General features: G+C 35.4%; 1 protein-coding gene across 2 annotated transcripts in view; it reads right to left on the minus strand.

Moving 5' to 3' along the window:
- The window catches only part of GABRA1 (gamma-aminobutyric acid type A receptor subunit alpha1), a 57584-nt gene that overhangs the window by 29921 nt on the left and 2960 nt on the right, over positions 1 to 24703 (minus strand). For both annotated transcript variants that reach the window (XM_070569093.1, XM_008529359.2), the window contains exons 2-5: positions 24568 to 24656; positions 21138 to 21247; positions 7700 to 7767; positions 435 to 655 (exon numbers count right to left, since the gene is read on the minus strand). In XM_070569093.1, coding sequence (XP_070425194.1) covers positions 435 to 655; positions 7700 to 7767; positions 21138 to 21247; positions 24568 to 24656 — 488 coding nt within the window. The remainder of the gene's footprint in view (positions 1 to 434; positions 656 to 7699; positions 7768 to 21137; positions 21248 to 24567; positions 24657 to 24703) is intronic.

Genomic DNA, 24703 nt, shown 5'->3' on the forward strand with positions numbered 1-24703 from the left:
AGACTGGAGATTTCCCTAGTTTCATTCTTTTTCCCTTCTTATTAAGTAGAAACATTCTCAGATATATGCTTTGAGACAGCTTCTAGAAAGTTAATCTAGACCTTACTGGAATGCAGGAATATATAAGGTTAATAGTAGGGAGAGGAAGTTTCTCATATTGAATTAGAGTATGTTGGAGAGATACATTGCATTACTTAATATACATCTTAAACATGCTTTTCCATTTTATCTAATCATTTTACTTAACACTTGAATACTTGAATAATATTTTAACCAGTTTATTTTTCATAGGAAGGTAATTATTAAAGTTGAAAAAACAGGGAAAACGGGAAACCAGATGCTCTATCCTGGCCCATCAGCTTGATGCTCACCTACACTTGGGAGAGAAAGAAAAGCACAGACAGATTCACAAACGGAAAGGCAGTCGTCCTCACCTCATGGTGTACAACAAGGTGCCATCCTCCGTGATCCTCAGGAGTTTGTTGGGCATGGTCATATTGTGTGCCACTGACTTCTTCCCATTGTGAAAAAACGTATCCGGAGTCCAAATCTTACTTGCCATTAGGTTATTTAACCGAAGAACTGTCATGGGTCCTTTAAATTTTAACCTTTCATCCTTCCAGCTTTGACGGAAAAATACGTCTATTGTATATTCCTAGGTAATTTTGGAAAATGGCAAAGAATTCACTGTGCTGTATTATGCAATGCAAATAGCTTACACAGACAATGCACCATTTTTGCAACTGTAAAAGCAAAATATGAGCTAGGTGATGTTTCTAGAAGTAAACTTGTGGTGGCCTGTACATATTGGTGTCAAGTGAATCATTGATTGGTATAACCATTTTTGAAAATATCATAAATGCCTGAAATATTCCTTGGTCCAAAAAATTCCGCTGATTATCTCCTTAGATACGTGAAAGGAAAATAACACCCTCCACTACATCAGCGCTGGAAGAGACAGAACTTATTGCATACAAAAACAAAACTCATGTTGGAGGTTATTACATATAGGAAAATGTTTAAATTAGACAATTCCAGTTATAAAGATAAAGCACAGTGTTTTTGGGGAGGCCCTCCTGTGGTCTCAGAAAACCTCACACCCAATGTGAAATTCTTTGTGGTTCTAATGTGGGTGTGACAATCCCATCTTCTTTTTGGCTAAGTAAACATTTTTTTTTTCACAGACATTGTATACAGCTTTCCAATTCTCCCACACAATGAAAATAAGAAATTTGTTTAACTGGTAATTTGGATTTTTTTCCAAGGAAAAAAAAAAGAATGCCGAATACGCTAGTGTGCATCAGTGTGTGTTTGTGAGTGCATGTGTGTATGAGACGCATAAGAAATGTGTGAAGCTCATCATCATTCACAGCCAGGGAATCTATTTATTTGAATAAACACAGCATTCCTTATGGCAATACCCAGAGACAAACATCTGCTAATCTGAAAGCAAGCAATATGACTTCGCAGCTCCTAAAATTGAAAAGGGTAATATCCATCTTTCTTGCAGTACTTGTTACTCTGACACTAAATTTGGAACTCAATGGTTTGAAATAAAGATGGCCACATTCTCCATTATTCTTAGCATGCTCCCAACAGGAAGAAAGACTAACGCGAAAACATCATGCTACATTTACTTAATCCTGTAAACCTTGATGCGTCAGAAAGCTGTTCTTTTTTTAATCTTGTACATATCGTCTTTAGGACAGACATAATTAATGTCTGTGTGTAGGTGTTTTGTGCAGGAATTTAACTACCCCTCTCTTTCCCAAGGTTTAAGCAAGATTGGGTAAAGACTGAATAAAGGTTTATCCCTCTGGCACGTGTTTGGTATGGCTGAGCTCTCACAGATCAAGTAACTAACAAGTATTTTTGGATAGTTTATAATGCCCCAGGCATAGTGCTAAATGCCGATGAGATAGAAACAAGGAAGTGTAACACGCTGCCAGTCTCTCCTTGTAGGCAAGAGAAGTTACTTTGTTTGTTGGTTAGGTTTTTTTGTGTCTGGAAGCGTCAGCTGAAAGGCAGCAGGACACAGGAATTTACTCACCAAGAAACATTTCCTAAGCATCTGTTAAATTCAGCGGAGGGAGAAACTATTTAGACTTGGATGCTGTAAGAAAAACTCATGGAGGAGTAGCATGGGCATAGAATGGTATTTTCCATGAGGAGAGAAATGGGGAGGGAGCCTGTGGATTACGTCAGGAGATGCTATGGAGCAGCAGCGCTTGCCAGGGAAGTAGAGTGGATGGATTTACTTTGGGTTGTGCACGTTCTCTTCTCTGGACAACAGACAGGTAAGCTTATGAGACAGGGGTATGATAATGATAAGATTCCTATTACTTGGGAATCAGACACATAAGCTCTGTTCTCTGTCCAACTGAACTACTTTCGCTGGGTCAACAGCAGAGGGAGTGGCCACTTGTAGACCAAAGTTCCAAAGATGTCTAAACTGACCATGTTCCCATGGAGCTAAAAATTTTGTACATTTGTTTGCTTGGTCTAAGGAGATTTTTGAAAATAAAATGTTAACTATAAAATAAACTTAAAATATATTTATTATCAAACTTCCATAAGATATAACCCAAAGGCAATGATTTCAAAAAATTACATCAAAATTTACCAAGACCTGATGTTTACATATTTAGCATGTTACAGCCAGCTTTACTTACCGGTGCTAATGGCAGACAATGAAATCCCCAAATTCATTTAATATAGTCTCCCTTCAAATATTGTACTGGTCACACAAGCATGCAAGCATACACAAGCACACATACACGGAACAAAACTAACTAGATAAGCTTTTATTTCCATGTTCCACTCTGTGAGAACTAGAAATGAAGACTGAAATAAAAGGAGTTGATAGTGATCAGATCTTGCCTAATCAAGAGTGAAAATATTTGCTCTCTCATTTCCTAAAAATCGCCCTTGCAAGATTGCCATGAGAGCAGCTGGCAGCTCTCAGGTGACCTTGCCCTCATGGTCACAGTGCATTTAGACCAAGATGGGCCAGATCCCCCTCTTCAGGAAGTTGGAACAAGAAGGAGGAGAGGGCAGAGCCACCGCACAATGGTTACAAATGTAAGTTTTAAACCTCCTAACTAACTAGAACTGAATTGTTCGTCTGCCAGATGAATGGCTTTAGGTCATTTTCTTACCTTCTTCAAGCCCCAGTTTCCTATCGATAAAGTGGGGATCAGGGCAGTACTTACTACACGTACCTATTGTAAGAACTGAGTTAATACAAAGGAACAGCTTGCAAGAATGTCTGTAACATAGGAAGTTCTCAGTAAATGCTAGGAGTTATTATTTGTCTCCTTTTTTTTTTATCAACACAAATTTATATTAGATTTCTATGTTGCTGGGAACGAAAAAGTGCTATTTCTTAGGAAGGGTGGTAGGACATGAAACCTGAGGAAAGTGAGAGGGTGGTCGTCACCAAGCAAAGCAAAAACAGAAGGCGAAAGAGAAGACTCCACAGAACAGTGTCTGCACAGCTAGAAAGCTCTAGTGATGAATCTGTTTAAGATTCCAAGTTCCAGCTCCCACCACGCAAGTGAAAATCTCTCCAAGTTACCCGGTTCAACCGAGCAGGTCCCTGGAGACTGTGAGCTTTATTCCGAAGACTGGGACAAAACATCCATTATGCTCCTAAATAAATATTGTATTGAGGTGTCCCCGTTTGCACCATTTGTGAGCTTCTGTGTGTGCTTTGATTTAACGCATTTTAAGCAGGATGGAAAACAGGGCTCTGTGACTGCACTGCCTGGATATTTCTGTCAGAACCTGGTGCTCTGGGAATGTGCTGTTTGATTGCCAATTAATGGTTTTTAAGATAAAATTAAGGAGCTGTCCTAATTTTGTTTTCTATTCCAGATGAAGTCAGATGCCTTGGGAGCTGTGGAGTCTCTGGAGACAGACAGCCTGAGTTCAAGTTGCTACCTAGCTGGGTCACTTTCCTCCTCGGGAAAAAAGTGGATAATAATAATACTTAGCTAAAATGTTTGGCATGAGGGTTAGATGAAATATGATCTGTAAAACTCTTAGCATGTGCCTAACATATTGCAAGCATTCAATAATGTAGACTGTTGTTATGGTTAATATTATTAATTAGGTATTTTATTAGTTCACACTTTAAAAACGACAAAGCTTTTCCAGTCTTGAAAAATAGCTTTGTCATTCTGCCTTCTAATTTTGATAGCCTCTAAATCATACTGCTCTTTCTTATGCATAATTCTCCCATTATGCGGTTTAAATGATTAATCTTCTCAAACAAAGTGGTCAGGTACAATTTCCACTAACCACTTAGCAAATCAGTTGCAGACCTATGGATAATTTGATCCTTTGAGAGAACAATTCAAACATTGTCTGATGCATGAGTTTTAGGCAATAGGGAGTATCACTGGGTTAGACACTGTTCCATCTTCCTATCCGATATTTGACCAAAGGCCAAGTGTGAAAAGTAATTCATGATAATCACAGGGTTAATGGGTATCAAAATCCTATTGTTCACCTTTAGTCTGAAAAAAAGATATCATCGATTCTTTAAATTGCAGTTAATCTGAACCAATAACTCAGAGGCATGCTAAATATTTTTCAAGAGAAAAGTTTTCGATGGCATTTGGCTTTATCTGGGCACTCTCTCTTAGTAACTCTTAGGGAGCATGTACTCTGTGAGGCATCATGCTAGGTTCTCAGAGATAGAGAAGAAGAGACAGGGATAAAGAAGAGACAGAGAAAGAAGATCCATTTTTAATTATTATTATTATTAGGAGAAGTAATATCATTATTGTGTGTGATGTTTGCAATGCTTCATCACCTCTCTTAATGTTTCGGTCAATGAGAAGAAAGTTTTACCAGGGTAAGGCTTCTGAATGCTCTCCATTCCCTCACACTCTACTATTTGGGGCGGGGAGGAGGGAGGAATAATTTAATCTGATGGGTGAACGTGTAAGGAGAAATCAATCTTGCCTATCTCAGCCTATTTATCTTGTCTTTTCCATTTTGGAAGCTGACTGTCCATCGGACTCACAAATTCTGCTGCTTTCCATCATGCTACAACTTTTGCATGGACAGGCTACACCCTGGCAGAGGTAGGCCAACATGCCAATTGACTAGGTTGGTTAATCTGGCTGATCCCAATGTTTACTCCCTGGAAACCCACTTGTCTGCCGACATAAACCACCTTCTGCAATATCATCATTACTAATAAAGATGATATTCTCATTTTCCATAGCCCTTACTCTATTGTCTTATTTCTCAAAAGGTTCAGAACTCAGGTAGGGAAGAAGGTGTTATTTACTGAGTCCTGTTAAGCCCTTAAGTTTTTAAAGATAATACAGACTCCGAAACCTATCATCAAATAAGTAGTAATTCAACACTTATGGTAAATCAGCAATGCTCTGATACTGTAAGGAATGTGAAACAAGTGTGTCTTTACATTTTTTGTCATCACTTTAGGAAAATAAGACATTTATATAAGAGAAAAAACTTTGCAAAACAGTACTGTATATGAGACCTAAAGCTAAATTGTATTTTACAGCCAATAAATGTGATTAGAATGCAGAAAGAGAAAGCAAATTTGTTATTGGGTTAATAAAAAAATGTTTTCATCAAGCATTGGGTCTTGGTTTGGGCCTTTGTGGAAATATAGGATTCAGATGAGTGAAGAATACAGGAAATTTCCATGGAGAGTACATGGCATGCAAAAGAGTTCAGGGGTAAAAATAATAATAAGTTTATTGAGCACTATCAATAGACACTTTAGTTTCATATCTCATTTAAAATTTCTGACAATCTTACAAGGATAGGCAATTTTAATAACACACCCACTTCAGAGACTTTGAGCTTTGTAAGCTTAAGTTATTCACGCAAAGTCATTCTGCTGCGGGTGGCAGGGTTGGAATTCCACCAGGCTGAATCCTAGAGCCAGTCCTCCTGGCCCACGAGTGGTATTGCCTCACAGAAAGTAGCACTTATGCAAATGACTAAAGTCAATAGTCAATACCGGGAAGGAGTGAGGACAAGTGGTAAAAGCATTTGTGGGTTGTATGGAATACAGGCAGGGGACTTTAAATTTGACCTTAAACCTGACTGGGATCTATCAAATGTTCCTACTTAGAAGAGTAGCTTGGGAGACTACTGCTGTGGGAAGAATGAGTTCCAACATGGAAGCAACATAATAGGTCCTCAGAGAGCAGTCAATTTAGCAAAACATATTGTATCACAAAGTATTTCAATAAAGAGGTCTACAGACTGACCACAGTGACGAAATGAGTTGCCAGAGGGGTAAACCCATAATTATGGTAACTTTCATATCTCTATTTCTTACATACTAAAAATGGCTGACATTTTTGAGTACTTATTATATGCCAAGAATTTTTTAAGTGCTTTTCATGCATTAACTCATTTAAGACTTGTGGTAACCCCATGAGGTGTTATTATTCCTCCCATCTTACACATGAAGAAACTGAGGCAGAGAGATATTAAGTAACTTCCCCAAGGGTACAACTTTGTAAGTGGAGGAGCTGAGATTATAAATCTAGTCATTCTGATTCCGAAATCTGTATTCTTCCCTACCACTCTGCTGTCTCTCATATGCTCCACTGACTCTAATTTGCATGGTTGGTACATTTCATTACCTGTCTTAAGATGTAAAATATCTCATTATCCTGAGCCAGCATTTCCCAATGTTTGACCCACAGCATACTAGTGCTACAGAATGTCAACAACTATCGCATGACAAATATGATTGAAAAACACTAGATTAAATGTAGTTAAACAGGTTTTCTTACTTCAGGACTTGTCAGAGCTTCTACCCTGCCAAGGTACATCCAGTGTGAATTTCTACACTTTGAGAAATGTGGTCGAAGTCGATATTTTTTGTAACTTTTATTCTGAATTAATCTGAGCTACTATGAAATCAGAGGGTTTTTATGTTAGTCTGGCGTCAAAAAAGGGCATTTCAAAAATAACACTCCATTATTATACCTTTGAAATATTCATAATGATGTGTCTTCATGGCCTCTTTATGATTTTTTTGCTTATATAGGAGCTTGGCTGTTATGAGTTCACAAATATTATATAATATCTACAGAGCTCTACTGATTTATCAGTTCTCATCAGATAGAAGAGAAATTCACGTTAATTTATTTGGGTCGGAAAACAAAGAAAAGGTATGTGTTCATTTTATTCCCACTCTTGGTAGTAATTTAACAAATGCCTTGATTATTTCCTTGTCTAATTCTGGTCAAGTATTCATGCTGCTTTTTAAAATCATTTCTCCTTTTCAGCCAAAAATAATTCATAAATCACAATGTTTATGGCTGTTCCATAACAGTGCTAGCTACTCAGAAACCTAGCATCCTTGAATCAACATGTCCTCCTAACTGAAATGTAAGTCGACTCTCACTATTTGGCTTACAGAACATAAACTAAGGCAAAGCAATCATTTCCACGATGGAAAAAAAGAAGACTTCAGTGGTTGATAGCCTTAAATAGACCCGGCCTGGGAAGTAAACGGATATTTTCTATTATATAAATATTATATATATCATGTATTACCTATTACTCACACGGAGAGACACAAATATATAGCCAAGCTATTCCAAGTTGCTCGCTAAATACTTAGTCCACATTTTTCTTTTAAAGTTAAATTTAGAAAATACCTCAAGAAAACCAAAAATGCAGTGTCACTTACCATATCATGGTCTGAAACGGGTCCGAAACTGGTGACGAAGATGTCAGTCTTCACTTCAGTTACACGCTCTGATGAAGCAGGAAATTGGGACAGTGAATGTCTATCAACAGTCCTTATTAGATCTCACCACCACATCCTCACATCCAAATGGGAAATTTATTGGCTTTGATTAGCTATTTCTAAAATTGGTCCACTGTGTAGTCCCGATAATTTACTGCTTACACATGAAATTTCACACTTAATATTTTTCAGTGGAGAACGGAGCTTAAATATTCCACTTTGGGAGGCAGAGGCTTTATGGAGAAGTCAGCTGCTGCTTAATAAATTCTTCAAGAATGGACACAATTTCCTAAATGATACCGAACCATTTCACATTGTAATAAAAATATGTTAGCAGGTGGGTACGGATTAAGCTTAAATATTCCTACAGCTCACCAGATCCTCCAGGTGTTTAGACTACTCTTGGGAAGTATACAGTATACTGTAGCAAGCTTTATTAACTCCTTAAGGACCCACGGGTATATTTTGCAAATGATTGCTTTCTGGCACTAAATCATAACTGAATTATCCAAATTAATCCCTGGGAAGAATCTGACAACCTATATAGGTAACTTCAATTTTAAAGATGAGAAGAACATATTATGGCACAGAAAAAGTTCATTTAATAGATTCCATTTGAAGTTCAACATGATTTTATTTTATTGGCCTCTGAGGTATATATATCAACCAATAAAACATTTTTGTCGTAGTTTGCTGACAACTCAGCACAGACATTTTCAACAAAATATAGTCACTCACCAAAAAAATGTTGTTTGCATAAAAGGAAACAATTTGTTGAGGGGTGTGAATGGAAAAGATGAATTTGTAATGTTCAACTTTAGCTTTGAGAAATAATGGTCCAGTATCTTAAGTAATTCATTTCATTTATCAAGACATTTGTATGTCTGTCATAAGATGTCAAAAAGGTGATCCAATATGTGCAATAATGAGTTCTTTTGAAAATCAAGAATTTTATCCCTCAGCCATTCACTTGTAAATAGCTAATATTTTCAGTATAAATTTCTTTCAAGGAGGTCATGTTATACATTCCACATAATGTCTACCTCAAACGAAAAAATACTTTGGAGGCAGAGATAGTCCCTCCACCAACCAATCCAATATTTTTTGTCTTTTTTTTTTGGTAATCAATTTCATTGGCTCCCAAATGCTTAAATGAGCCCCTGGACATAAAAAATTTCTGGGGTTTCCCCTTTAAGAACTTCAAAATGGAAGACATAGTTTGAGATAAAGAAAAATAGAATTGTGTTTTTAGAACTCGCTTCCAACCTCAGCTTTAACATTCTCCAGCAACTGCGTAGCTTGAAAGGAGCAGCTGTCAGCAGTAAATGTCGCCTGTATTAACTACTTGTCTTTAATACTGGTCCCCATTCTCACCCCTTCCAGCAGTCATTTTCCCAATCTATACATCTCTCTCTCTGTTGCACATGCTCTTTCCATACAAATTTTTTACCAGAAGGACTCTTTTCCTTAGTTTAAACATCTGTTATTTCTTAAGGCTATCACAAGCTCATACTTTATTAGAATGTGAGAACTGGCTTTCAAATAAAAATAATAACAATAAAAAGTAAATATATCCTATCTATTCACAAAAGCTAGAATTTATCTTATTGATTGAGCTTATTTTTATCCTCTCTTTGTCAGCATTTCCTTTTCTAGATGAAGGAAAGGAGCCATCAGTTGAATTTCCTTTGATTTAATAAAATATGCACTTATTGTCATGAAAAAAAGTAGAAAAAGAAAGATAGATTATAGAGAGTTGGGCATATTTTCCTCCTAAATTCCTTGTGTACCAGGGATGCCTCTTATTGGAAATAATTTTATGTCTTATTATTTACAGATTAATATCTTGGAATTAAAAGCACCTTAAATTGCGTGATCAAGGAAAACCAATATCTACATTGTCTTTCTACATAAGTCTTGAAATAGATCCTCTTGTTATTTATTGATTTTGCAGTTGGTTGACAACCTAATTTTGTTTCCAAGGTTGAGTTTCAGTTCTCTCAGGATTACAAATGATACGATTTATGGTGAATACCTTATGAACTCGAGTGGCATCTATAGAATTAAATGATGTCCATGCTTACATTTTATTCTGTGGCAGCAATCTACCATTAAATGCATGCCTGTTTGGGAAATATATGCTAATTCCTGTGTGCCACTTGCAAGTGCCTGGCGGCATGGGACAGCCCTCCTGCACTCCTTTTTCACTATTATCTAGTTCTTGAGTATGAGGAGGCATAATTTCTGCACTCTAAGGTAACTCTCCGAGGTAACTCGCTTACGAAAATTGGCTTACCAGATGTTTTAGGAGCAACCAATCTGTTTTATTTAGCATGATAAAGTGCTTTGAAGAAGAGATATCCACTTGCCAAATATATGCGCTATTTCCTTCTGCTGCTTTTAGATTGTTAGGAGATGACTATGCTATAAGCAATGAATTCCAAAGGCCAAAAAGCCTATTTATAACAATTACTGTACCCATCAAATAGAACATAAAACATGGTTAAGTTTACAGACATTAATTACCAAGCATAATTCTCATTGTGCCATATAGAGATCAGGTATCAATGGAAAGCAGTTCACATAAACGGTTATAACCACATTTTAGAAGTTTATTTCTTTCATCTTTTCTCTATCCTCGCCCCTAAGTGTGTTTACTATACTAGCTTATCACCTTCCAGTGCTTCATCTTATTTTCTACTAGCCACTTGGAAATATCAGAAGATATTTCCCAAAATTCACTCCTGCAATATTCCAAGACATATACCCCGACCAAAAGCCTTCATCTCATGCATCTCTCAAATGACCTTCTCACCATGCACTCTAATCATACAGATATCCTTAAAGAGTTTCCGATGTTTGCTCATTGTTTATCCTTTTTCTCCTCCAAACAAATTCACAAACTCTAAGCTGAAGTTAGCAAAATTTGCAAGTCCCAAACTGAAGGTTGCCTGTTGGGGATTGCAGTGACCGCTCAACTACTAAATGGAAGAGGTGAGTGATGGCATCAAAGAGGAAGGAGCACAGGGCAACATAATCCGGGGGGGCCATCTGGAGCTCGGGATATGATAATCAGAAGAGGAGAACAACCACTTTCTCCACTTTCCCTTCTAATGTATTTCCCTTGCCACACACCCAAACAGTTTACTTTGACTTCTCATCAGCTGCTAGTGAGTGCCCAGTGGAACAAAAAGTTTCCATTGCTGGAACACTCTGCTTATTATGTATGCCTCTGGAAGATTCGTCATGAACATTAGCATGCTAATGTCTCTAAGAAATCGTGTTTTAAATAAATGCGGTCAACTTTGTTTACCCTTGGTTTCCCAAATTTATTTGGGAATGCTACTCGAAGACATTACAAAAGCTTTAGGATAAGCATGAGGACAACATAAAACATGTTGTTTATAAAAAAAATATAAAGTAAAATAAAAAATACAGCTTCATAGTATAAGTTTGGAAATTTCAGAAAAATATGAAAAAATGAAACATTCCATGGAATACCACCATCCACATAAATCCACTGTTAATATCTTGACATATTCTCTCATATTTTTTCTATTAAAATATCTATTTACTGATTATCTTCAACCCACATTCTCACTCAGTTGACTACAATTTCCATGACAAGGAATAGGCTCCTTAGACCAAAAGTGTGTCTTTCACTACTGCTCACTAGGAATTCCCTGAGTGGAACATGAAGTCATTCTTCTTTAAGACAAAAGATTTATAATCCAGAGTGCAAAGGTTCTAGATACTCAGAGGATTGTTGTGAATAAACCAGCCAAATTGTAAATAGTGACATGGTTAACTTGCTTTTTTGGCAAAGAAATAGTGGTTTGAAATCAAGACCTTTTTAGGTCCAGGACCAGGCTTAAATGGAAGATATGCTTATATGTATGCACTTTGCTGAGATCTAGGGGAATTGTTGAGGAAACTTCTTTTTCCCAATTCTGGGAAAATTTAGTCATCTTATCCCCCTCCCTTCCAACTTGAAATCCCCAAGGGGGAGAACATATATATAAAATATGTAAATTATTTATTGTCTAAGGAACACATACATATATATAATATGCAAATTATTTATTATTTAAGGAATGTTGGAGCATTAGAATCTAAATCGTATGCTCTAATACCAGACTGTATTGACAGCGCTAGACTCTAAAGTCTTATTAGAAATACCTAGAAAGTACTCACAGCCTTTCTAAAGATCTTGTGAGGAAAAGTCAAGATAGTTTTATGCCTCGAAATATTCCACTTAAGAGTGTACAACAGGAGTCAGGAACTTCTAATGAAGTTCAACTAGAATGATTATACACTTACCAAAAATTAAATATGAATGAACCTCTTATGTAACTAGAAAATCATCTGAAAATGGAAATCAATTAAAATAACTCGGTTGGAAGAAATGATCAAAGAGTAGATTAATCAGCAAATAATTTCTTTCAACAAAATATTTTCTTCACAATAATCGTTCCCTATCCAATGTAAAAAAAATCAACAGATTGTTTAAAATTAATATAGATATATGCACCTGTTTAAGTTTTCAAGGGATAAACATAGAATAGAATTGTGTAAGGGGTTGGTCCAGTGACACAGTGGTTAAGTTCACACGTTCCGCTTCCACCACCTGGGGTTTGCCAGCTCAGATCCCGGGTGTGGACATGGCACTGCTTGGCATGCCATGCTGTGGAAGGCATCCCACATATAAAGTAGAGGAAGATGGGCACGGATGTTAGCTGAGGGCCAGCCTTCCTCAGCAAAAAGAGGAGAACTGGCAGTAGTTAGCTCAAGGCTAATCTTCCTCAAAAAAAAAAAAAAAAGAATAGAGTTGTGTAAAATGAGATTATCATGATGATGATTGTTACTATTACAGTGATTGGGGATATCTTAAAATAGTAGAATAATGTAAATGAAGTATTAAACGAATTAAAATCATTCTTTAAACAAGCACATCCTTCAAAGACATGTTGTATATATATAAAAATATATAGATAGATATACACACACATACAAGTATACACACAAATACACACACTGTATTACAGACTCTACAGGTGCTATACAGCAGTAGATCTGTTCTTACTGAAGATTTCTTGCAATGTTGACATCCTGCTGATAAGCATTGAAATAACAGATGTGTTGAAGTGATAATTCAAAAAGGTGATTACTGCTTGAGGCAGAAATAAGAAAAGCAGTGTAGTATAGTAAGTGGTAAGCACATTGGATTAAGAGTCAAAACACTTGAATTTTAACTCTGATTTTTCTGGAGAACAAACTGTGATGTTAGATCAATGCTTCAATCTCTCTGAGCCTGTTTTCTCACTCTTTCAGTGAAGAAATAATACCCGTGCAGTCAACTACTCTGATTGGAGTGAGTGAAGGTCAAAAAAGACGGTGACACGAAAAATACTTTGAGTTGTGTGTGTTGGTTACATTAATTTAGTCAACAAATGTTTCCTGAGCACTTTCTTTGTGCCAGGCAGGCGCTGTTGTAAGTAACAGTAACACATTGGTGAACAAAAGTGCAAATGTTCCTGTTCTTCTGTAGCATATGTCATGGTCTTAGGGAAAATATTTTAGATAGAAATATAGATTGATAGACAATAGAGAGATGATAGATAGATATAATTACATACATAGTTATGTACAAACACAAACACACCAATTATATTAATTAACTTCAGATCATTATAAATGCTCTGAAAGGATGTCTTTTGAAGAGATAACTTTGAACTTAGACCTGAAAAATGAGAAAAGTTAAGGGATGGGCAGATCCAGGGAGAAAAATTTCAAGGAGAGGAAAGAACAAGATCCGAGGTGAGAATGAATGTGTTACCTTTAAGAAATAAAAAGTCCAATATATCTGGAGCCTGGTGATGCTGATGATCATGGTACAAGGTAACACTCTAGAAGCATGTAGGGCCACACCTAAACAGCTTTGTGCATTTCACTAAGCAGTTGACTTTTATTCTGATGCCATGAGAAACCTTTGGGTAATGAAGTGAAATGATGTTACTTGCAGTTTAAGAAGATAGCTGATGCTATCTGAATAATGTATTGTAAGAGTGTAATTAAAAATTGGAAGAAGGAATCAACAGTGAAGAATTATAGGTGGTGTTTTATTAGGAATGTCTATTACAACTATTTGTTTAACATGGCATTAGCAGTATTTTCACTGAAAACGCTGTCTGCTGAGGAATTCAGAGTACTATTCACTGGGCCCTGTTCGGTGGACTCCTAACTTATGAAGAAGGTTTATTGCCTCTGTGAGGCTACATTGTGTCTATTAATTCACAGAGGCAGTCATTGTATGGAGACTAAATGGACTAGCATTAGTCATCGTAATAAAGTATATCTTTGAAACGGTCCTGTTTGGAAATTGAAAATATCCTGGGCTCCCTACAGAATGATCAAGGTGTACTCCTGGATTGGACAATGTTTCAGCTCCTTGCCTATCTGCCTGGAGCAACATTTTTGCTCCCTATCCTTCATTTCCATTCCTTTAATTCTTTAGAATTGTTGGCAATTTTCCCTAGCTGATACAGCTACTTAATTTTGGCTGTGTTCAGTTACTAAACCTGGATATGGGATAGAAATCATATTTCAAAGTGTCTAACCAATCTCTGATCCCCTGGTGTTTTCTGATTCTAAGAACTCAAATGATACAAGCATCTCCCAGGAAAAAAGGTAAATTTTATTGAGGCAGAAATTTATCTCATGTCCACTGAGAATTTCCCTCCTTTCCTCCTTGTATTATGGCAGTTTCTATTGGGAGAGGGCTAACCTTTTGAAAACAGTATGATTGCTGTGTTAAAGGAATGGGTTTCTTTTGGTCTATATAAGTTGATGAAAGTTGAATAACCTGCAAGAGCATTGAGGCATCATGCTTCCTGTTTCCATTATAGCATTTTAGTTATATGAGAATAACAATATAATAACCTTAGAGGATATGGCACCCACTTAGGGCTTTGTTTTCTCTTAAGTTTCCCAAAATGCAGAGTCCATGACTATTAACAATGGGATTCCTGTCTCAGAAACACTACAACATTATTTTTCAAATAAAGAATTCAGATTCTATCTGAAAAAGGCAATCGTTAATAGAAAAAATATATATTTTTAATATTCCACATTTGCTCCAGAATCAAGATGGGAAATGGAAACTACATAAAAAGTCAAAAGTAACTACACAAAAAATGAAGTGCAGCCGTTTACTAATAATTTGGCCTTTATGACTTGAGCATAGTTGCAGTGGCTGGATTTTATCTTAGGCAATTCTTGGCACCGATCAGTAGATGATTTATAGACAATAGAAAAAGACGAGGGCAGAAAGTTTCTGAACATGCTACAACATTCCTCTGGGTATCTAGAGGGGACTCATCAGACAGGCTGGCTTCAGGAGCTGGCTGGACTTCTCAGCTAGGAATGGTTCAAAGGTGCTCTCGGCTCATTTTAACAATTCCTCTTGGGTTTTTTGGTAACTGCCTTTTCTCTGAAATTCAACTGAATTATGGAATGCCTATACACAGGATTTCTGTGGAAACAGATATCATTCTGCCAAAGTCTGAGTAACTGTTCCACACCTTACATTAAAAACACCAGATGAAACTATAACAAATTTAAAAAGAGTTCCAGAGTAGAATTTCAAAAGATCATACTAGAAGCCATTATCTGGTCAAGTAAATACAGCAACAACAAATATTGGATAAATCTAACCTTTTAAATTTTTTTGATATGCATTGTCAGTAATTTAGAATCTTTTTATTTTATCCAAAGTTATCACATTGTGACAGAAATATCTTGTCCCCTAAATTTTTGAAATTCTGGGTTTTTAATATAAATGCAAAATGTCTGTTGTAACTTTAGTTGAACATGAATAAAATGGTTGCCTCTGATCTCAATGTCAAACAGGGTACCAAAAAAATAATAAAAGACCACATGAATATCAGATGTCTTATAATCTTGAGATAGAATGAAGTTGAATTGTAAAAAACATTAAACTATGCCGCTTTCCCTAACCTCTAGTCATCTAAATTTACAAAGTTGAGCAAAACGTCAAAAAAGTTCATCTGCTTTTTTTTTCAGAGCACTCAGTTTTCCACCTTTATTTCTTTTGACGTAGAGAAACATAACCCAAGATCCCAGGTTAATTCCCCAAGGAGCCAACGTCGCTTTGCCTGCTGCGTGCTTCACCTTGCTTATATGAAGGTGCTTCTACCTTAAAGCTGAGGTCTCTTGCAATAATTGGGTTGAAGAAAGTCTAAAAAGTCTTATTCAGGCATAAAAACATCCAAAATTAAGAAAAGTAAGAAGATAAGGAGAAAGTCTGCTTTGAGGCATAGATTGTTCATTAAATAAAAAGTCACTGCTGAAATACCTTGAGAGAAAACCCCGGTTACACTCTGGTTACAGATATTCATCTAACTGACACCTTCAATTAAGTAAAATCTAAAACACTGTTCCTCCCTCAATTCTATAACACTTACAGGAAAAAGAAGATCTTAACTAAATATCTGTTAAGGGTATAGTAGGAAAAAAAAAAAACCAATTCTCTACCTACTTATTTATTTATCTACTTCTCCTCCCATCCATCTGGATTTTGTTACATGATGAGTACGCATTTGTCTCTCTTTCCTGTCCTTTCTTTCTCTATATGGTTTGATGATAAAATCTTTGAGAGACATCCAGCATCCCATACATTATTTATTGAGATTAAATTTAAGGCAGAATTTAGAAATTATACAGTATTTCCAGGAACTACCATTAGCAGGGAAGGAGAGGGAGAAAAGTTCTGTAATTCCTTTAAAATGTGGCTAAACCAAGATCTCCTTCTTTTGGCACTATCCTGTTTGAGTTCCATGCAGAAATGATTTTGCCCTAATCTATTTTCCAAGAAGTGAAACGAAATCGTTTATAGAAGAACATGTCTTTTGTCAGCTAGATGCGTGACAATGAGCCCGTGCATAGGAGGAAGGGCAAACCCTCAGCCTGGTGGTATGTTCCAGACAATAAACTATACAGCATCTGCCTGGCTCACCTGGGATTTTGTCACATCATCAATAAAGGGTAGGTTGTATATATAATGGGTCCAAAGGGAAGGGAAAGCTGTCATTGGAGGGGCCTTACTTGTCCTTAAAAACCTGTAAGATTCCTTCAGAATTAAGTTTTGGATCTATGCTTATGGGGCGGTTTTGCCCCCCCCACCCAGAGTGCATGGGGAGCTGCGATGATGGTAGCTGAAATTTTACCCAGGTGGGTTCAGTTCAGGGCAACATCATTGAATTTTTTAGGAAGTTGGAGAAAATCCAGCCTTCTTTAGTTTATTATAATCACACTCAACAAGGAGAAACCTTGGGAAAACGAATTTTCTCACATAGTATTTGGTTTGGTCCTGATTTAAAATAAAACAAGGAATCTTGATTAATCAAGGACACCTGAGCCCACCCATCTTCAAACACAGATGCCTCTCCTTTACCGTCTCCTCTGAGCTGACCTCCTTCACAATCTCCATCCCTCTCCCTTCTATTTTCTTTCCTTAATTTCAGTACCCTCTTTTTCTCTCCTTTTTTCTCTAACCTTTTCTTTCTTTCTTATCTTCCCATTTTTTCTGGCTTTTACCTGCCTCCCTCCCCCTACTGTCCCCAAACATTTTATTCTTCCATCTGGACCAGGCTTTAGGCAAGAACCTCTCACAAACGTTCATCAGGCTCTGGTTGCAATGAAGCAGCAGCCCTTTGCGCCGTGTCCTCAAAGAAAGAGATTTTAAATGAAAATGATTTCAACAATTACTGACAATTGGCTTTGTATTTTTTGGCTACTGAGTATTTCAATTGAAGTCTATTCAAAGTTTTTGTCCTTAACTTTGCACTTAAAATATGAACATGGCCAATTTATTTTTCTCATTATGGTTCTGAACAGAGTATATTATTAGAATTCCACACATTCTTATTCTTTTTAGCTCTTCTATCTAAAAAAAAGAAAAAAGTTTCTTTTTTCCAGGATGTCTCTCTTTCTGTTATCCGTTTCTTTTCAGTTTCTCAGGAGTGCTCTTGGCCCTGAAAAGGTAGCCTTTCTAAATAGTGTTACAATGTCCACAGACTGATTTCCATCAGCAGGATGAACCAAGTTATATATTGTGTTTCTCAGTTATTGGACCTAGGGTGTGCATCTCCAAAGAGTTATGCTCCACCTTCTGATGAGCTGTGTGTTTCTGCAAACAGCTAAAGATGAATTTGCACAAACAAGAGTTTCTTACATTAGTCTGAAGTCTTAGCTGATAGCATTTCTGTATTTTCTGAGGATATTCAGAACGAAATATCCCTGCCTTCTGCACAGTGTTGTGATTTTTATAAAACCAGACTTTTGTTGTAATAAGAAGAGAGTGGGCCCCTTTCTCTTGCAAAAGAAGATTATCCCAGCTGTGATCATGAACCTACTTAAGAGGAAATTTTTACCCCTTATAAGCTAGTGATAATCATCTTTTGAGTATTTCTTCTACATAGTCTTTTCATCTGAAATCAAATGGATCATGTTAAAAAAAAAAAGGTCCCTTTTTGCAATGGAGATCTACTGGAATGCATGTCATACTTAACTTGCCAGAAATCTATGGTAAAGAAATAAAATTAAATAATTCTGCAGAAAAATATATATTGGATAATTTCAATTTATAGTATCTAGAAATCATGATGTTAGCATTTTTTTCTTATTCTGTAGCAGATTATGTTTTAAAAAATATCTAAAAACTATGTTTAATATCTTAAGGTATTGTTTTCTAAAGACAGCGAGACATTCTTAAAATGTATTTTAAAATGTTAATGACTGTGGAGATGTATGTAAGAAGCACATGGCATTAATCCCTTAAGGCTAAAAAGTGCACTCTAAAAACAATAATAACAGTTAAGTTAGTCAGTATTAAAGCTTTTTCATAAATCTCAAATCCATCAAATTTAATTGCAATATGTTCCAGGATGATACATAAAATAGAAATGAAGGAAGATATTTGAGCTACTTTTTAATTCATTTTAATGTCTATCATATCCTGAAAATCACTGTTTCCAAGAATCATAAAAATCAAAAAAATCAACTTTAGCAAAGGTTAAAGCACATTCATTCTTTTTAATTTTCCAAAGTCCTTGAATTCTCTATTACTATAGCACTTTATATCCATTTCAATTAAAAAGATTGTACCTTGTCTATATTTGGCCAACTACTATTTCTGTTCTTTAAATACATGTCTATTTTTGTTATTTTTTGGGAGATTAAATAGATAATAAAAGTAGATTCTACGAAAACAGTAATATTCCCATATGAATTAATGTAGTTGTTTTTGTTAACAAAACTACCGTTATCTTGCGTTTTGAAAATTAACTTTTCAACCTATTCTTAGTCTACATTACACCTCCTTAAGGTCTGTGGTTCTCCAAAACATGGGTGCAGATATGAGGAGTAGGTAAAATACTTTGTGCTTACACTGTATTTGATTAAAAAGCCAACATACACATTTATTAAAGAGTTATTACATGTAATTACATGTAAATGAGCAGTCATGGACTTGTTACCTGTACTCCAAACAACAATACAACCACACAGCTGATCATTAAACAAGGGGTGTGTGTGTGTGTACGTGTGTGTATATGTAAAATTCTATAACAAAACTGAAAACTATGCACAGAACTTACAGAGGATACTCATATTCACATATTAAAGTATTAATTGGGATTTCCTAAACTAGAATGAAGACAAGGTTTTCTAGATGTGTTATAAAATTCTACTGATTTTGTAAGGATTGATATCATGAAGTGGGAAAGAGAATAAGTAAGGAAATCAGACACTTGCCCATCAGTCCTTTAGAAAGTCTTGCTTTTCAAAAGTTACATCACTATCTTGACTGTTTCTTCTTTTTGTACATTCCTCCCCTACCTGCAGTCTTTGTAATTTATTTCAAATTTTCTGAATGAAGAAGGACTTTCCTGAAGCCAATCCAGCTGCTTAGATATGCACAGACATTCTATTAATACACCACATACACAATTATGCACTCCGTTTTGTGACCAATACCTTTGTTCCTTAAGGTTTTCTTCCTAAGAACTTAGTAAAGGAAAAGTAGGTAGAGTACAAACTTGAAGAAACTTGAATCACATGTCCTAGAATGAATGCTTGAGATCGGTAAGAAAGGACACCTAGTCAGACCTTTGACGTGTATTCCAGTTGTGTCCTTGATAAAGCAGTTCCCCTTAAACCTCTGAAACACTGATGATATTTGGCAACTTCAAAACAGACCCATGATCCACATCCATGTGATTACACTATCCGAAGTATTAAAAAAAAAAAAAGACTAAATCCATGCTATCATTTAGTTTTAAAATCGAAATTTGAATTCTTAAGCTTCTTATTGTTTGCAAATCTTCACTGTCTAAATGAAGAAGAGATGATTTTCTTAATATTGCCATTTAATTGTAATTTCAGTATTGCTATTGAATACTTTCTACACATGCTTTCGAGAAGGTACAGCATAAGTCATAGTTGGAAATCATAGATTCTAACCCTGATTTCTTATGTGACTTTGAAATATAATGTATTTCCTCGCTTCACTTCTTTTACTCTGAGATCAATATTTTCTTTTGGCTTCATTAGACTTTGTTTAACTATATAAGACAGGTTGATTGTTGTATTCAAGCATTATTCAAATAAGTGTGTAATGTCTAGCACTATTTACTCTTATAGTTATAAATATTGTATTTGTAAGTGCTATTTTCTTCCAAAGTGGAAATTTAATAGTATAACCAATTAATTGGTATACAAAGAAAAATACAATTTACTATAGAGCATTAAGGTTTAAGTTCAAATGCATGGTTAAAACAAATTACCATCTGTCTCATTCACCTTTTATCCTAGAGGTGATGGTAATATAACACAAAATAGCGATCAATATGTGATCAATATTCCAAAACAATAGTGATCAATATTCCAAAACAAATGTTTGGAGCAATAGATGAGAGATATTCTACTTGAATTCAACGCAGACATAGCAATGCCGAATGAAGGAGATGCAGTCTTTGGGCTGGAAGGGAGAATATTGCCCCTATGTTTTCCCTGTATAAGGAAATCACTACAAGGAAAACATTATGATTGTCAAGTAAATGCAGCATTTCTTTCGTATCATTATGAGAAATTTGTATCTGCCTTTTACTACGTAGGGGAATGTGCATGGAACTACCATGGTAAATTGAATTAACATTGAGCAATCTATTAAAAATAGGATTAGTTGTCAAACTACATACTGCCGCTCCTATTACTTTACCATTTAGAAGGAAAGCATGGCATTAATAGAAAAGATCTAATATTGTTCTCTAAAATTAAAAACAAAAAATAATGGACCCACCTCCCAATCCCGGTCTCAAGCGATTGTCATAACCATCTAGGAGTCGGTCCAAAATCCTGGTGAAGACAGTGGTATTGTCTTTAAGTTCATCTTGTGATGGTTGTCCACAGCTGAAAAAAGCATAGAGGTGATATCTAAATTATACATTTCTACTCAAACCTTTTTCCAAATAAAGTCTTCCCCACATTTTCCTACATTCCTTTCTATTGGATCTTAATTTGAAAAGCCCTTCTGGTAAAGCAAAAAAGTTATACTCTAATTCTTCCATTTTCTCATAGATGGTAAGCTCTTTATTCTAATATTTCTAACTATGGAAGGAAAATTCCAGGAAACGAGTTCTGTCTCTTTTCTTTTATAATTCTCAGAATGTGTACAATGCTGTAGTGCCTATTTTCTTGGGGCGAGCAAGACTGCTAACGCATGCTAGGGAAAACAAATCTGAGAAACTTCTTCCTGAGTAGATATATGCATTTATGAGATACCAAAATAATTAATAGTTTTGTTTTCATTTAACATGTAGCGTAAGCCTAAGATTTTGCCTACCAACATCCTTTCCTTCATCCACTTCATATATAACTGTTTTGTTTTGATGCTGTCAAGACATTTAGATGAGAAAAATAGATAAAACTTGTTTCTTAGGACAATTATATTTTACATCAGTGTGCAATTTCCATTCCCCTTAAAGTTTATGAACAAATTTTTATCTTATCTAGTCCAACCTCTAATTAATTGAATGTTATTTCTGGTCTTAGAAGTAAAAGATACCTTGAAAAAGATATGGTCCAATATTCTTAATATATGGTTTACTAAACTATAATGCAAGATTAGTGTTTTCTTTAAGAAAACACGGCTATTCATGACCACAGCTTGAACTAGAACCCAGTTTTCTTCAACTTTTTGCCTAAAACTTTATTTCCATTCTTCTATATTGGAGAAATTGTTTCTATTTAGATCTTCCTACTTGAAGGTATAGTTTTTATCCCTTACCATTACCAGTCTTTGAGTTTCACGCTAGTTACTGCAGTTCAAATATTGTGTATTTCTTACATCAATCACATTATTATCTATGCTCCTTGCACCATATTTTATGTAATGATTAGGATGACACCTTCAAAATCCTTTGAGAGAAGAGTTTCCCATCTTAAGATGGATTACACTCACTGATATATTTCAATGATAGCTCTGACCTTGAGTAAACAAAAACGAATATAGAGTGTAAACTAAGAAACTGCCACAAAAATATCACTTTCATAGTTTCTATTTAGTGTGCTTTTGGCTTCACTCGTATGTGTTTATATTACTGATCAATCTAAGCAAAACAGTAACATTTGAAACCAGGATTCATTCATTTGACAGGAGCAAGAAAGATAATCAAAGCATCATTTCAAAAACAAACACTATTTTTTAGGTAATTAATTTTATATCGGCAAAATGCAACAACCATTTTTATGAGAAAATTTTAATTTAACAAAGCTATTATAACTAAAAGCTAATGAAGATATTAAACATACGAAACACATCTTGATGAAATAATTTTTCATTCTCCTAAATTCAACATTAATACCCTGCAGATTGAGAGTTTACTGTCCTTTGGCAAAATTAAACATCTTACTAGTTTTTGAAATTAAATTTTCAACGAGCTCTGTGTCTTTCAGGATGTCTCATTAGCATATGAGTGCAGAAAGCAAAAATAGTTTTCCAAATGCAATTGTTTATTAAAACTCATTGTCACAAAAACAACTGCCATGCATGCATCTTTCAAGGATATTGGAAGGTCATCTTGACATAGGTGGAAAAGAAATGCTAGCACACCTTAAGTTGTGAGGAGGGCCTGATCAAGTAGTCTAAAGAAGAAAGCAGTAAAATAAGAAGGGAGGAAAAGATGAGATGGGGACATGACAGAGCACAATTAGACTGTTAATACGATTCCTAGAACATGGAGTTGTCTATTATCTTTACTTGCATTCCCTTTGTTTTTACAGTTTATATCAAATTCAGAAAATGCTTCTTTCCCCTGATTTTGTCTTATAAATGCTGTTTTCACCAAATATTTGCATTGGAATACAAACACCTGAAAGACGCTTTTCCCTCCCTCCCAGAAAACTAGTTCCACCATCCCAATTGGAATGATAATCTTTCTTTTACGTGATTTTCTAATCAGGTTATTCTTAGTCTTCACCTCTAATTTACTGTGTCCAATTGTAATTGTCAGAGAACAACCCTAGGATAAAGATCAAGATTATTTATTTGCTATTAAACACTTATGCCAATGTAATGTTTCCTAAATTGAACATATAATTTGAAGACAAATGTCAGTTGCAGTACCTGATTTTGATTCCATATGAACCACTATATAATAAAACACTGTGCACTGACTCCATCTACAGGTCATTACAATAGTAACACTTCAGATAATTTCTCAAAAGCAGTGAAGAACATTTAACTCCTCAGATTAAGAGTATCTGGCAATAATGCATTTCCCATTCATCTGGCACTCATTATTTACCATACAGGAGAGGCAAAAACAAAAACAGACAACTTCTCAATTTAAAACATCCTCTAAATTCATGTCTTTCCAGACAATTCCACTTCTCTGCCTTAACTCATAAGGGCTCACTTTCTGTTCCATTTTGAATAATCTCAGGTTTTTATAATATGTCTGAGACTTTCTTACGTGCCATAGGAGTAGACTAAACAAGAAATATAAAAGCAGATTACAGAGAATCTGAAATATTTAGTCATTTATATGGTTGCTACTATAAAATGTTTATACGCTTGATTGAATCATTAGCAAGTATTTTGAATATGGTTAAGCATATTATTAAATTTTGCCCATGACTTGTCTCCAAAGTAGTTACACTTAAATAGACAAGTTTGATTTTATCTAATGTTCTTAAAATTTTTTCTGGTATAGTCTATCTCTATTGGTTATATAAATAATGGTTTCAAAACATAATATGCACATACATTTACAGAGCCTTATGACTTTCAAATTACAAATATTGTTTCAAACTTTCTATCTCCTTATAGTCATAAGTTGTTCTATGATCTTTCCAATTGGCTAGAAATTTTCTTGTTGGAAAACTAACTCTCATGGTATGTAGACATTAACTGGGTTAACTTTTTCTATGAATTAGGAAACCGCATGTTTTGTTCAGTTACAACTGAACAGTTGAAAAGTTCAATTTAAGACTTTAATGTTAATACATTCCTTAACAAAAGTGTGCTAAACGTATTCTAACCAACATGCAAATAAGATGATTATTTTTTCACACTGCTCTTCTTTATTCTTAGCTGAAATTTTATTGCAGTTAAGTTTTTTGAATTCCCTTAGTCATGAATTCATCTAAGGACAATTTTCTTCCCCCTGAAAAAATAAATGAAAAAGTTGCAGAAATTCTCATGCAGATTTAAAATAAAGTGTCCCCACCTTCTTCCAGTCAATGTGCCCAGAAGGAGGGTCCAGGCCCAAAGATAGTCAGAGAGATCCGGACTTTTCTTCATCGCGGGCTTGTGCAGCTGAAAAGTAGAACAAGTAGAGATCAATGTCTCTTGCAAGAAACATC

Source organism: Equus przewalskii, chromosome 13 (assembly GCF_037783145.1).
Source record: "Equus przewalskii isolate Varuska chromosome 13, EquPr2, whole genome shotgun sequence".
In the NCBI taxonomy this organism is placed as follows: domain Eukaryota; kingdom Metazoa; phylum Chordata; class Mammalia; order Perissodactyla; family Equidae; genus Equus; species Equus przewalskii.